At 41.7% G+C, this 15,436-nt stretch overlaps 2 protein-coding genes across 2 annotated transcripts in view; both read left to right on the forward strand.

The window, feature by feature from the left end:
- pinx1 (PIN2 (TERF1) interacting telomerase inhibitor 1) overlaps positions 1-3,390 on the forward strand; it is a 29,920-nt gene extending 26,530 nt beyond the window's left edge. Inside the window, exon 7 of the mRNA XM_042503643.1 lies at positions 602-3,390. Within this exon, the coding sequence (XP_042359577.1) occupies positions 602-1,300 (699 nt within the window). The 3' untranslated portion in view covers positions 1,301-3,390. The remainder of the gene's footprint in view (positions 1-601) is intronic.
- A 4,064-nt stretch (positions 3,391-7,454) lies between these two features.
- On the forward strand, positions 7,455-10,819 carry sox7 (SRY-box transcription factor 7). Its single transcript, XM_042503260.1, has 2 exons — positions 7,455-8,058; positions 9,127-10,819. The coding sequence occupies exons 1-2, from the start codon at positions 7,827-7,829 to the stop codon at positions 10,098-10,100; spliced, it is 1,206 nt and encodes a 401-aa protein (XP_042359194.1). The 5' UTR covers positions 7,455-7,826; the 3' UTR covers positions 10,101-10,819.
- The last annotated feature ends 4,617 nt before the right edge of the window (positions 10,820-15,436 follow it).

Raw genomic sequence — 15,436 nt, forward strand, 5'->3', positions numbered from 1 at the left:
TTTGACTTACAGATATAAAAGGCACCGCAAAGTTACAGTTATAGCTTTGATTCAAATATTAATTTACAGTTTATGAAATTATTTTTGAATAAATTCATAGTGATGAATGGAATATACGTGTAATAAACCACATGAAACGGTGGCATTCTTTTATATTTGATGTCAAAGTAGTGTTGCAGTAGCACCATGTGAACTTAAAAAAAAATCCTCTACACTGTTAACACTTGTAGTGGTTAATGTATTAAAGAAGGAATGTTTTTGGTCAGACGGAGATGGCAGTCAGGGAGCTGACTGTGCAGGGACACACAGCTGGATGTGTGGAGCCACATTGTGTTGTAAGAAGATGATGATAAATGTCACATGTGACAATTAGGTCTGTGATGCTTATTTTAAGATGATCCTTTAACACCTATTGTTACCTCAACATCCTATTTTGGGCTCTTTTCACTCCCTAAAATCTGGTTAATCTCTGCACGATGATTGACGGTCACTTAAGCTCCTCTGTCCACCATTGTGTGCGTGTTTCTATTTCTGTGTAGATTCCCTAAATGCTGCTTTAAATCCTAACTGTGTCTCCTCGTGTGTGTGTTTTTGTTTTTAGGAGAGCAACAGCAGTGATTCTCAGGGGGAGAAAGAGGAGCGTTTTACTCCGGCTGCCTTTGAACTGGACACAGAGTCCATCACCAAAACTGTGAAAAGTACTCTGACTATGCAGGAGTACTTTGCTCAGCGAATGGCTCAGTTGAAGAAGAGTCGCGGAGAGTCCCAGAGTACAGCACCATCAGAGGAGACCAGCGAGACACCCGGTCCATGTGAGGAGACCATCGTCATCAACAAGGGTGACTCAGAAGAGCCCAAAAAGAAAAAGAAGAAGAAGAAGAGCAAAAAGTCAGACGAAGAGCTGGAAGTGGTAGAGGAAAAAAGCACGCCTGCTCATATCGTAATAGAGGACGATGAGGACCAACAACAGGAGCCTCCAAAGAAAAAGAAGAAAAAGAGGAAAATGGTAGAAAGCGAAGGAGCTGTAAACGAGGACTGTAGCTCCAACTCTGGTGTGGAGCTGAACTGTGAGGAGCAGCCTCCGTCCAAGAAGAAGAAGAAGCTTAAAAAACACGACAAGGGAACTGAGCTACTGAACGGACACGAGCCAACTGAGGATCAAACTGTAGAATCTGAGGTTGTTCACAAAAAGAAGAAAAAGCACCGAGAGGAGGTGGACGAGGTAGTGAGAGAAGAGGAGGTGGTGTTGGAGAAGAAATCCAAAAAGGACAAGAAAAAGAAAAAGAAACATCAAGAATAGCGTGAAATTTACAGAACTGGCATCCAGTTCATCCAGTCCTTTAGGCTTCTGGGGGACGTCGTACTCATGTTGTCCTGTTATAAACATGATCGCGGGGGAACGTGTGTACCTTCATGTCAAGTGTCTTATATAGATTCAATCTTACAAACTGTTCATGAACACTTTGCTACAGTGAGGAGGAAAAAGAGGTTAGGCATTTGATCACATTAAAAACCGTGAAGCTCTCCAGTAAAATAACTCACTTGTACTGTGGTGCACATTGTTGCAGCAGATGGAAAAATGCCTCGTCTTGCAGATAGTTAGACATTTTGGGAAATACTTTTCGCTTTCTTCTTGAGAGTTAGATTTACAGCAAACATGAATTTAAGTGGAAATAGACAACTTTTTGCTGTAACTTATTATGAAATAAATGCTTACCACACAGTGTAATAGCTACAGACTAAAGTAACTATCAGCGTTTAGATTATTTCCCGATAAACATCGCTTTCACTGTGCACTTCTGTCTGCCACCGGGTGCAAATCTACATAACGACATTACGGTGTCTGGCACAGTTATGTCCGTGCACAGTCTTCATACAAAATCTTCTTGCTGGCCGGTGCCAGATGTCCTCTGTGCACTGTGCATGTTTCACAACAGCAACGTGAATGTTGCACTTCGGTCTTGTCTTGGTCAGAAGCAGGATGCAACAGTTCGTTGTGCCTCATTGCGATGTTCACCCAAGTCTTAGCTCGTCTGTCGTGTTGGAAAGCGATCGTATGTTGGTGAAGAGGATGGTTGGGAGTTGGCAGTTTATTTTAGCTCATAAAAATGCTCACTTTTTCCAGCATATGCTTCTGCTTTTTGTGTCATGGGCTGGATATGTGTACTCGATACCTTTAAGGTATCAACCGAAAAAACTTATTAGCAAGTGGTATCAAAATATCCCCAATTGTGTGATACCTGCATTTGATCCTTTTTGTGTTGGAGATCTGATCCTGGACCACCTCAGCTTTTCGCCGGATCTTACTCTAGAGCCCAAACGTTCAGTGTCTGGCATGTTAGCGAGTTCACACAGCAGCAACTTCTAATATAATAACACCGAAACGCTGGTATCTACTTGCAGAAAAAAAGGCGAGGTGACTGCATGTTGGAGTCGGCTTAATATGCTTCCACTTTACAGTCCACAATGAGCAGTAGATTTAAAGGACACTAAAGGTCGAAAAGAGAAGCCACTGCGTCCATGTGCGCTGCCGTGCTGTATCTGCCACAGTGGTGCCAACAATAATACCGCATGGGAACACTGAAATAGTTGAAACACTTTTTTTTTACGTATTAATTAAACAAGACCCAACATGTTACATAGTGAGCTCAAGAAGCAAACATGGTCGATGTTATTACTTTTAAACAGAGCCAGGCTAGCAGTTTTTAGTCTACATGCTAAACTAGAGCAGTTTTGATCCACTCATCTAGCTCTAGGCAAAGAGAAAATGAGGATATTTCCCAAAATGTTGAACTACTTCTTTAATCTATTAGATATATCTGTTTCTCTATATGTGCCTGTCTCCACAGTGTTTGAAATATATGAATAATGAATTGACATACTTTTTAAAAGTTTTCCCACCAAAATTCCAAAATCATTAGATTAGTGCTGCCATGTGTCCCATATGTTTACTTCAAATAAAGGGCCCAAATTCTGAAAGTATGAAATGCTGCAATTTGGGGAAAAAAAGTTGATTATTTTATGTTTTCTAAACAATATATGAAATAGCTTCTTCTTTTTTTCTTCTTGAAAAAAACATTTGTGTTTCACCATCTTATATGAATCAGCATTACTATTTATTTAAGCAAAATTTCACAGTGGTTTGTATTTTCTTGCCAGCAGTTAGTTTTTAACCATCTACAAATCCTTCAGAAAGTAAATATATCTTCAAGTCATTTAAGTGACCCAGAGACAGTTTTTGTCAATTTTGTAAAACCAGTTTTGATGTTATATGACAAATACGATCAGATGTAGTTTGATTTGTCTGACACATTTATTAACTGTAAGAAAACCGCAAACTTTGGTGCTGTAACATATTCAAATCAGCTTTTAAATAAATCCAAATAGCAATGCATGTGTGTTTTTTCTCCTTCATAGGTGGACGGAAATGTAGGTGGATTTGTAAAGACTACAGGAGAGCTGGGAGGAGAAATAGGTTAACGTCAGTCGAGCTGTGAGTAACATATACGAGCTTCTGACTTTCCAACCAGGCACTGTTTCCACTTCCAAATATGATGCATGACGTTATCTTTTCTTTGACTTGACAGACAAACTTCCAACAGGCCAGGCTTGTTGGGCAATGGGAGTGGTTATAGTGAGTCAATGGAGGAAAAAGGAAATGACAGCTTTCCAGTTTTACACGTCAAAACAACATAGCATTCCTCGCCAGTATTTTGGATTTACAAGTTTTAAAAAAACTAGTATTTGATTAGTTCATTTGTCATCCTGTGTTGTAATAAGAGCCTGAGAAATACTGAAAGATTCAAGTGTGTTTTTACCGGACCTGTTAGTCTGTATAGAAGATGCATTGATAGAAGCTAAGAACAAAACATAGATATTCTGTAGAAACTGAACTTGTATCTGTGCTAAATTAACCCTTAGGGCCCGCGTTAAAATTAAACACACTTGTATCACTCTGCGCACAAAATGTGCTTTTCATAATCATGCTTTAAAAAACATATATACATTTATGCAATTTTCTACTTTCATTGGGTAATTTTTTTTAACCAGCATCAGTCCTAATCATAAAATTAAAATATTCATTCATTTTAAGAATTTTAACCCTTTAAAAGCCAGGTTTTTGTCATGATGCTGCTATGTTTTTGACCTTTTTATAAATTACGCCCCTCTCCTGTGCTGGGGACTACACAAGGCTCCCACTTCCTGGCAGCCTTTTTTTCAGTGGCTAAGCAGTGAAATTACAACTTCTGGGTCCGTCACATGATGCCAGGGGGCCCAAACAGACTTTTCCCGTAGACTTACACTGTGAAGGAGACATATCTAAATTAAATAATAATTGAGCGTAACAACTCCTGCATCATCAGGATTTGATCGTTTTGGTCCGTTAACATTTCGAAAGTCTAGAAGAGCCGCACAATTAAATCTCTTAATCTTCATTCAAGTTAGTGGAGCGCTAAACTGTCAGTTAGCTGCTCTACCAATAGAAGTTAGCTGTTTGGCTCATCAAACTCTGTAGTGCGCTTGCTCCATGGGCCCAGCAATGCTGTCGATCCAGGTCATTTTTGTGCTCGGAGAGTTGAGCTTTTTTGGCTTTGAGCACCACTAAACACCTTTCATAGCAATGAAATGGACCCCGCCTGTTTACTTCATACATCCATAGGCTACACGCCCATAAATGTCCAAAACACAGCAAAACGGGGAAATACATGTAGAGGGCAGAGTCTGCAAATAAATACAACACCATATACTGAAAGTGGGTCATAAGCGTGAACTTTTAAAAAAAAAGTATTTTAGGAAAATACTGTGGCACATTGTTTAATTTCAAAGATGCGTTGTTTCATGCAGAAACAAACCTCTCAAATTGGAGTTGTCACCAGCTGGGTTTACATTCCAGATTTGCACAAAACTTAAGCAATATTTTTGAAATTTCAATAAAACAAAACTGCGAGGTGACTGCATTTCCATTGAGCGATATTATGCGGCTTCTCTCACGATGTTACTCGACTTTCCTCTCGTGATAACGTTCCAATAACCGTGGCAATGGATGTCCAAAAATTGTCAGGTTTATTTCTATTGCAGCGACTCAATAAAGCCGATCTGATATTGCCGTAATTTCTTTGTCTCGTATCAGAGTTAAGAAGATCTTAGTCTCTCTGTCCACACGTACCGAGCCGTGTTTTGTATAATGTCATGTGAATGTGTTGTACTTTTTCTTGTTCTTTTGGTTTAATGGCGGTTGGCATCCATGAAGTTGCTTTAACGCCACTCTGTGTTGCACATCATATGAGCTATAAAAGCGAAAAGAGTGTTTCCATTGCAGTTTTGCAAAAATACGGCTTTTTTTAATTGGCTGAAATACCACCTCATGTAAGCATAAAACGTTTTTTGCGATAAATGGGAGTTTTTTTGAAACTGACATGTTTCCCATTAGGCGTATATCATATTCGCAATTTCATTTTGCGCAATTTGAGGGTTAATGGAAACGTGCCTAGTGTCACCTGAACAAAGCATTTTTCCCTTTTAAAGGTAACATGAATCACATAAAAACTAAAATAAAATTATTTAACCATTATTTACTGATTTTTGCACATCATCCTCCTCATTTTTATGTTAATTACATTAACATTATACACTGGAAAGTATATAAGCAGGTTATGTTTGACAGAGGAAAAAAAACAAAGATAGAAAAGTGATAAAGGTTTAGCTTTACAATGCTCAACACTGAAAGTCATTCATAAACTGATTTGAATGCTTGAATTATGTTACCATAGTGAAATTTCCTCCAACAGCACCTGCATAGAGACAAACCCCCTCCCCACGTCTCCAGTAGCCACATGTCTTTTACACTGAAAGGGTGAACAACAGCAGGCTGATACAGCTTCCACCCACACAGCAGCTAACACACACAGCTATTAGTCATTTCAGAAACCCCCAACTCACAGCTTTCATGTGTCTAAATTACAAATATGATGTGAAACTTTAGTCTCACACGTTGCCAGTCTGACATACTGTACGTGCACTCTCACTCACTCACATTTGCTGTTTTGACTATTACTGGCGCACTGACTTCACATCAGCGTGGCCCTATATATCACTGATGTGTCTGCTTTGCACACTATCTGTGACTTCAGGTGCCGTATCCTGTTCCTGTTGAGAAGAGGGGGGCAAGTTTCACACTACGCTATGAGCTGACACTTTAGTTTGATGGTTGGGAAGGCACGACCGACTGAAAGATGTGTATCACAACTTAAAATCCATGTTGCTTGTGGTTTAACTCTTGAGAAAGGAAGTTAAAGAAGATTAAAACAGTCAGGTTGCTCCCTCCCCCATAAATATTCCAAACCAAGATACTATCTGACCTCTGATCAGTAGCTGTATTTGACCAGCGTATGTGTGTGTTAGTGTGTGTGTGTGTGTGTGAGTGCCCGTGTGTGAGAGTGTGAGCTACTCCATGGCTGCAGCCCAAGAGTATCCTGTCAACAGGAACTCCTGGATTTGATATGCAGCCGCCTCTGGCCACAGAAGGAAACTGATTTGTTTGTAGTGTGTGTTCAGTGGGTTTTATCTCTTCTGTCACCCACAGATGTGTTCAGAGGTTCCACGTTGATCTGAACCCAAAAAAAGATGACCTTTTCCTCCCTTGAGGGGATGTTGTTTTAATATAGAGACATGCATTTTGATCTTAAATGGCAATTATATGAAAAAAACATTTTACAATGTCAAGCTAAAAAAGCTGAGCTTTTCCCTTCATAGTTCCTTTAAAACTTTGACAAAATATGGAGAGCACCTTTATCTCTTATAGACACTCTAGACATTAGACCTAAAAAATGTAAGATATTACCTTATTCATTTATTTATTTGTTTGTTTATTTTCATTTGGGATTTCTTTGTTTTGTTTGCTTTGTTTTCTACTTCTATCTCTTGTTGTAATGTGAGTCCTGATTTCTGTGTTATCCAAGGCAGGGGTGGGAAGGGGGAGATTTTATGTTAAAAACAAAAATCTCTTAAATGATATTATTCTATGTTCTTTTTTTATTTCCAAAAGCATGGAGGGATGTGTGTTTTCATTTGCATAGATTGTGACACCCAGGCATGCTGAGGAGTTCAGTGGAAATCTGAAAACTTCACCAGTGCACTTCGTTGTGTAGCGTTACTGCAGAACAGGTTGGATATGTTTGTCAGGTGAGGGCTTCCTGGTTGGCTAGAAAAAAAACCCTGAAGTTGCCAAATCTCACTTACTCATCACAGTCTACATGCAAAATTAGAAACAGGTCTTCTCTAATGTTTTTTTTCTGTAATGCCCCCCCCCCCAATTTGACAAACTTTGCTCCCGTGTGAATTAGATGCACAAAAATGAATCATTCACAGAGACTAATTTTTTATGAGTTTATTTTCTTTATCTGTCAGTATAAAGGGTTGTTTTGTTGTGAGGCCAGTTTAAGTAGTTAGTAGTGTTGAAATGCAGCTCCTTCTCTCTCTCTTCCCTTTCACGGGGCTCAACTTGCAATCAAGGAGGAGCCGAGAGTCCTCCGGGGCTTCTCCTGGAACCTGCTCCTCAAATATAAAGCGCTCCCTCCATCCACCAGGAAAGACTGAATCATAACTCACAAGGAGGAGCCGCTGCCTGAGCACATCTCCCCAAACCTGTACTGACATCTGACTGTCTCCTGTAGCTCCACTGATCCAGTCAGTGTGTCTGGATTTTAGTTTTTTCAAAGAAAAAAAAGTAGTTTTAGTTGTTTTAATCAGCCCGCAGTGAAGCTCCAAACAACTTGCGAGAGGCAGAAACAAGCGCATCTTAAGTTTGGAGAGTAGAGCGCGCGCAGATGGCAGCCCTCATCAGCGCGTACTCGTCGTGGCCGGAGTCCTTCGAGTGTCCTCCAGGAGACGGGGACGTGCCCGACGGACATGGCCCGCACCGGACCCCCGTGGACAAGGCGCCCGAGCCGCGGATCCGACGGCCCATGAACGCGTTCATGGTTTGGGCCAAAGATGAGCGCAAACGGCTGGCGGTGCAGAATCCAGACCTTCACAATGCCGAGCTCAGCAAAATGTTAGGTGAGATGAAGTTATTTCAACTGTACTTATCTATTTATTTTTTATTAATATACGAAATATTTATTATTACTGCCATTATTATTACAGCCGCCCCTGAACCGTCCACACTTGTAATTCCCATCAGGCCTCGTTTTTTTCCCCCAACACAAGTTTTAAGTTGTTTCCAACACCTAAAACAAAGTGAAAGAAATTAAAATCTAAAACGACTTTTACGGTGTTAAAGAAAAGAAAAATCAACGTGTTTGATCACAGTTGGCCATAAATTAGACGAAATATATTAATGTGTGGAACTTATCATGCCTGTGTAAGAGGCATGATAAAATGAAGCGCGTCGCCAATTTCCCTAAATTAAAATGTTAATGTCTCTGTAAAACCGTAAAATTCGTTCAGTCTACGGACTCAAAAAAGACAAGAAATCTTTATCTTTACGTCTGGCAATTTGGATTATTGCTGATAGCTAAACTCAAAATCTGGTACTCCCGCACATTGGAAATAATCTTAAAGGTGATCCACAACGGCAATACGTGTAAAATCTGCTTTTATAAATAAAAGAAAAGTCGGTACTTATGTTTAACTCAAAATAGGCATTTATTACTTTATGGAAAGTCCCTTTAAACAATTAAACTTAAAAAAAATGGAATATTAAGCTGGTGAAAGTTTTCCATCTTTTCCCTTTCTTTTTTTAGTGTCAAGCACCAGAGAATTAAATGAGTTGTTATTATAAAGTAAAGGAAGACTTATCTTATTGTTCTTATGTCTGTTTCAAGTCATTAATTTTTTTTTTTTTTTAAATTTTTGAAAACATGATGTAATAAGCCATTATTCATAATAATTTAATATCTTAATAATCCAATACAGGAGAAAGCCTGAGACAAAGAAACAACATATTTATGGATATTTTCAAGTTGTAGAAATTCCTAGTGTGTGACAAAATCTGTTTTTATATTGTGTAGTTATAACAAACTTTAAACATGAAATAAAACATAACACTAATAGTAATTGCAGACTAATCTGTTGAAGCCTTATTTTATTTAAAACAAAAAATGAAAAAATCTTTTCTTCTTGCAGGGAAATCCTGGAAGGCCCTGACTCCCCCTGATAAGAGGCCCTACGTGGAGGAAGCGGAGAGACTCCGGGTGCAGCACATGCAGGACTACCCCAACTACAAGTATCGACCTCGCCGGAAGAAACAGCTGAAACGCATCTGCAAGCGAGTGGACCCCGGCTTCCTCTTGAGTGGGCTGGCGCCGGATCAGAACGCCCTGCCCGAACAGCGAGCGCTTTGCCACCCCCACGACAAAGACGAGGGCAGCCCTAATGGTATCAGAAGCGGGTTCTCCAGCCCAAGTCCCGCTCTGCCCAGCGTCCGAAGCTTCAGAGACCCGGCCGGCTCCAACAGCAGCTTCGACACCTACCCTTACGGCCTGCCCACTCCTCCTGAGATGTCCCCGTTAGATGCCATGGACCACGAGCATGTCCCCCCATCTTATTATTCAACATCTGGTAGCTCCTCCGTCTCCTGCTCTTCCTCAGATGATCACCACCAGAATCAGACACACATGGGCAGCCCGCCCCCTTACCACACTGACTACACACAGACCCAAATCCACTGTGGGGGCGCCCACATAGGTCACATCTCCCACATGTCCCAAACTGGCGCTGGACTGATCCCCGGCCCTCCGCTGTCTTACTACAGTACCTCGTCTTTCCCCCAGATCCACCACGGGCTCCATCAGGGCCACCTGGGTCAGCTGTCCCCGCCACCAGAGACACAGGGTCACCTGGAGACTCTGGACCAGCTGAGCCAGGCAGAGCTTCTGGGCGAGGTGGACCGCAATGAGTTTGACCAGTACCTGAACTCCACTGGGAGCGGGTTCCATCCCGAGCAGGGCGGCAGCATGACTGTTACTGGACACATCCAGGTGTCGTCTGCCGCCACCACTTCTGCCACCGCGTGTCCCAGCAGCACCACAGAAACCAGCCTCATTTCGGTGCTTGCGGACGCAACGGCGGCCTACTACAACAACTATGGCATCTCGTAAACTCGATTACAACATCAGAGACACTACGGGGTTAAGAAATCTGGGATGATGTTGCACTCAGGTGCCAGTAAAGGGAAATGTGTTCTCGTCTGTAATTTTAAATCCCATATGGGCATCTGGGAGCAACATCATCCCACTTTTAAAACCTGAACTGACTACTGAGCAATATGATTGTCTGGAGCCGAGGAACGAACAATTAGAGGAACGTGAAGAAAGGGAGATGGACACCTCAGGGATGCAGACACAAAATACTATAGTCAGCCACCTCCAGTTGATCATGACATTTCTGAATCAGAAAAACAATCGCAAAGACTTGTCGTCCACTTGTAAATGTCACCAGTTACTGTTGCCGCCGCGGCATGTACAGACGCTCTTTAGAAGCTAATTTAAGTCCTTTCGATGTTTTCGCATAAACTGTAATGCTATTATCGACGCTTTCCATTTCGAATGTTTGTATTATATGTTCCGGCTCCGGTTAGTTTTTGGAGTCTTTACCTCAGTAGTTGTAATTGAATGAGGTTTTAGTTGGACATTTCTTATGCAATTTAACAAAAAGCGGTGTATAATGAAGAAAAAAGGCGTTTATACTTTCTCTCAAGTACTTAATAATATATAATCATAACCTCTACGATGAAAAATAATAATGGTAACTACAACTGTATGCTGATTTAGGTTTGTGAAAGACAATAATTTAAAATAAAGTTCAATTTTTATATTAATGCAGTTGCTGTTTGGATACACGACAACAAACACAGAAGATTTTGGTGCACATTTCTACTTACATACACAGCATCTAATTAATACAACAAGATTCATAAATTAAAACTGAATAAAGTAGGACTAGTGCTTATTTTTCACCACAGGTTTTCACACACAAATGTGGAAAAAAGGTGCTATTTGTCCATTTTTGAATTCACACCACGTATTCTTCTATTTTGAGCTCTTGTACTGCGACTGGCCCGTTCCGACACCCACTTCCCTGCTCGCTTTTTCCACCCTCCATCACATCATCCTTCTCCATCCTTCTCCTCTCGCTTTCATTTCATCCCGGTTCAGAGGATTAGTGTAAAACAGGCACACAGCCGTCGCCACCCGCCTCCATCTCCACTGTCTTTTGTTTTCCCGGAGTCTTATTCTGGGTGCCATTCTTAGGCGCTCCGGACCCCACTTCCAACCCCCACCCCCTCACCCCGTGTTCTATCTTGCTGATGCAGACCTTTGGTAATCTGTGCAGAATAAATAAAAAAATAAATCCCGGGGCTTCGTTGACTGTTTTACACCCTCCTCATTTTTCTTTTTTTTTTTTTTTTTTACCCCCCCTCTCCTCTCCCGCTCACCCTTTCTGTTCTCTCGAATTTTTCTTTTTTCGATAAAAGGAATTCAGGGGGCTTTTGACAAATCCTGGAGTCTGGCTGGTCTTCCTGCATTTTTTTGGGAACGGTTGAGTCGTGCTTCTTGTAAAGAGGATGTGGCGGAGGAGCGGTGTTTCCTGACTGATAAGGGAAAAGCCTCTCTCCGTCAGGATGTTTGGGCCTGGCTGGTCCCTGCATTAAAGAGCCAGAGAGAGGGAAGGGAACCCGCTGTTCAGCGAGCGGGAGGAAACACTGCCGCGCTGATTAGCATCTTACTTACCCGTCTTTACTCATGCGCCATTTTTCTGGCCTACCTTGACCACAGGCACACCACAAACATCCATACAGCAACATTACCTAAACAGTACCTAAAGTGACCTTTCTCTGTACCCATATTCAACCATGATTGTGTGTTTCTAACACACAGACCAGAATGACAACATTCATCAAGCAACAGTGTTTGCGGCCACCCGGTGTCATGCTCATTTCTCCGGGGTTACATCATTACCCTTTGCACCTGCAGGGGTTCAAAACTCTGTGGAGGGTCCATTTGAGTGCAATCATATTTTGGATGTGGGTGCCCCGGGCATTGCAGGGTGAGAAAGTAGTCTTTGGTGCACCGGCGGCCCTGGAGTTGTCAGGGGTCGGCTCAGGGTGCTGCTGCAGACTCCCTCGGTAAAGACGCCCCGTAATGTCTCAACAATTGCATCCAGCACCTCAGGGTAGGACACTGTAACACGGACAAGGACAAAGCATCAAAACAGCATCATCACATCAGGGTCAGACTATTGCACACACATAAATTGCAAAATAAAGCAATGTTTTCTTTATAATTTCATTTGATTCCTTGCAGCTTTAATATTTTAAGTGTTTCACGTACAGATGATTCAGAAAATCATGAAGACAACTTTAAAGACTTGGGCAAGGAATAAAAATAAGATTAAGAAAAACTCTTGTTTTCAGCTTGGGGACAATGCATTTTTATTATAGTCTAGTGTTTTTTATTTAAAGTTTGTTATCTGACGAAGTAAGAAAATTTTCTGAAAACACAGAGAAACAATTTTTAATAAAATAGATCTGACAGATTTTCATAAGACAGCAAATGCATACAATTTAGATAAATGTTACATATTTACACAGTGCTACTACAGCGTGTTCATCCACACCAGAAAACCTGCGTACACACGCTCATTTTGGTTGAAAAGGGTTATAAGGCCGATCGGGCCCTCTCGCTAACAACCCTCAATTTAATATGCAACTTTATGTTATACAGTATATATAGTGTGTATGTTACAGTTATTATCCAGAAGAGACTTGATGTGATCATGAAACCACTGTGTGCTTCATGATCACATCAAGTCTCTTCTGGATAATAACTCTTATCTTAAAATCCCTTCTTTGAAATGTCCCGAAGAGCTCTATGGAAGAGTTTTACCAATATTTGTGAATCCTGTGTAAGTTTTCGGGAAGTGAGGGCAAAACACTCAACTTGTTGGCCTCAATCCTTTCCTCCCTAGAAGTTGACTCATTTTCATTGTAACCTTTAGTCAGAGACTTCTGCTTCTCCCTGAGACAGCCATCGCTGCTGTTTAAGCTGCAATAAATCAACAGGAAAGGAAAGGGAAAAATAATGTGTCAACAAACACTAGCTTGACATTGTTGCGAACCACATAAACTTTGCACTTCATACACACAGGCGCTTGCAGAAATTATGCGTAAAGCCCCTTCTTGTTTGAGAAGGAAGTGCATGATCTCTTTAATGTGACTAATTGAATCTTCTGCCGGATCACAAGATTTACAATATTTGCGATTATAAGGATATAGGCTGAACAAACAAAAGAGCCTGCTCTTGTTATTTCTCTCTGATTGCTGACTGGCTCAGCTCCAGTCTCAGGTCAAACCCGTGGAATGAGTCCGTCAGGTAGTCTGTTATGTTTCCTATTTCCTCCTTTGCCGTCATGTCACTTCCCTGGGCAAACAAACAACTCGGCAGGTCTAAACTCAACACCAACTGTCAAGGTAACGGGCTCGGTGTGTGTGGACTGGGGGGTTGGGGGGTGCAGAGGCTTGCACAGCTGTGTAAAGTATTATCCATCTGCTGGGTGAGGTGAGCAGTGATCACTTTAAATATCGTGTCCTCCGGAGGCATGGAGGAGGCTGACTGTCTGGTTGGTCCAGCGTCTATTGTGTAGCCGTGGAGGGAGCGTCCAATCGCATCACATGTGGAGGTCGAACATTTGTGCTATATGACGTTATTTGCGTATTAACTGTAGGTCAAGAGGAAGTGGCTGATTTGAAGTACGTGACTAAGGCATATCAGTGCTTGAGACTGAGATCATTTTAAACCTACTTATAGATACTGTATGATGCTTTTGCAGTGTTGCTGTAAGAAGACAGATGGCTTACTTTACTTCTTTAAGCCTAATATGTGCAGCTGCATTGATCAAAATTGCAATAGGATGAAGCAAAGTTGTTGTTCTAAGTGATTTTGCAGGAATATTCATGTCTTTCCTGTTAAGCCTCACAAACAAAAACAACAAACCCATTACAGCATCCTCATCACAGTAAACGCAGTGAACTTTACACCAAATTAAACTACTCCGCTCGACGGATAAAGACACACTTACATCAGTAAACACTAAATGTTGTCGGAGTGCATTTCCAGTTGGAGTGTGTTACAGCAGCATAATAACCTGTTTACAATTTGTACTTGGCCCTAAATCTGGCCAAAGGAGGAAAAGAAGGAGGGAAAAAAAAACGCACACACACATCTCACAGCAAGGGATTATGGGTGCAGCTATTCTTCATCTCATTGTGGCTCAACAACAGGCAGAGTGTGGGGTGGCAGGCAGGCGTGTACGTCGCCGGACGAAGAATGGACCAGACTCGTCGAGGGACAGGTGCCATGTGGCAGAGGATGCGCGGGGACACAGATGGGGACCCCTGGAAAACTTGGGGGACTGTACGAGCAGCCAAGGGCCTCCCACCCGTACCTGTGCTGTGAATGCTGCAGCTGAACGGGATCCGGCACCTGTTCTAAGCAGATACAGGCGAGCGGCAAAAGCACAGAGGGAGGCCAGCACATGGCTGCCAACCCGGGGAAGGAGAAGGCTAGATTTCCATTTACCCATAAGCGCGGCCTGATTACCAAATCGGCACAGCTTGCGCTCGACTGCAGGATGTACAGAAAAAAAAAGGATTGAGAAATGTCTTCCAAATCTGTGTGCATTTCAGTAAACTCACCACTTTAATAAGAGCTTTGTATAATTACTCAAAGTGGAAACAGCACTGAAAAGTCAAGAAGTTTAAAAAACAGTGTTATTTTTTAAAGAAGTGATGCAAAATTGCAGTGCATGTCCTATTTTTACCGCCTGGCCTGTATTGCTCTCTCTCTCTCACTCTCTCTCTAATAGCATGGCTTGCACTGGGCTATGTATGCTGCTGCGCTATCTGGCTTGTTTTTGACTGCTGCAGATTCTCCCTGGGGTGGTGTAACTCTTCACCTCAATGTGGAGGTGGATGTTCCTATTGTGCTTCCTAATTGCAATGTGGTTGTTCCATTTAAGAGATAGAACATCCTTATCTGTTCCGTGTGTGATCCTGCATTGTGGTAATAACTGGAAGAGCCATTACGTGTTTTTGGTTCATGTTTTAATTGGGATGATAAAAACATTGTGTAGTGCTGTTATAGTGTTTACATTGTCTTTGTGTAAACAGGACTGGGGTGAAATACGCTGTAAAGGATATGGCTAATTCCTGCAATGTTTGAAAAGCAAAACTTGTCATCTTTTGAGATGTTGGGGATTTCTCTTCTGTGGAAAAACATGAGGTAATACCATGCCCTCACATTAGGTGAATTTTGACATTCTTTAATAAGGCAACATGTCTTTGATCTTGAGTCACTCCCCATCTTTTCCATTTTAGTGGGGCCACATGCTGCCATCGTGGCTCTGGCCTCATCGTCCTGCATCAACAGAGTTTACT

This window comes from Plectropomus leopardus, chromosome 16 (genome assembly GCF_008729295.1).
Source record: "Plectropomus leopardus isolate mb chromosome 16, YSFRI_Pleo_2.0, whole genome shotgun sequence".
NCBI lineage: Eukaryota > Metazoa > Chordata > Actinopteri > Perciformes > Serranidae > Plectropomus > Plectropomus leopardus.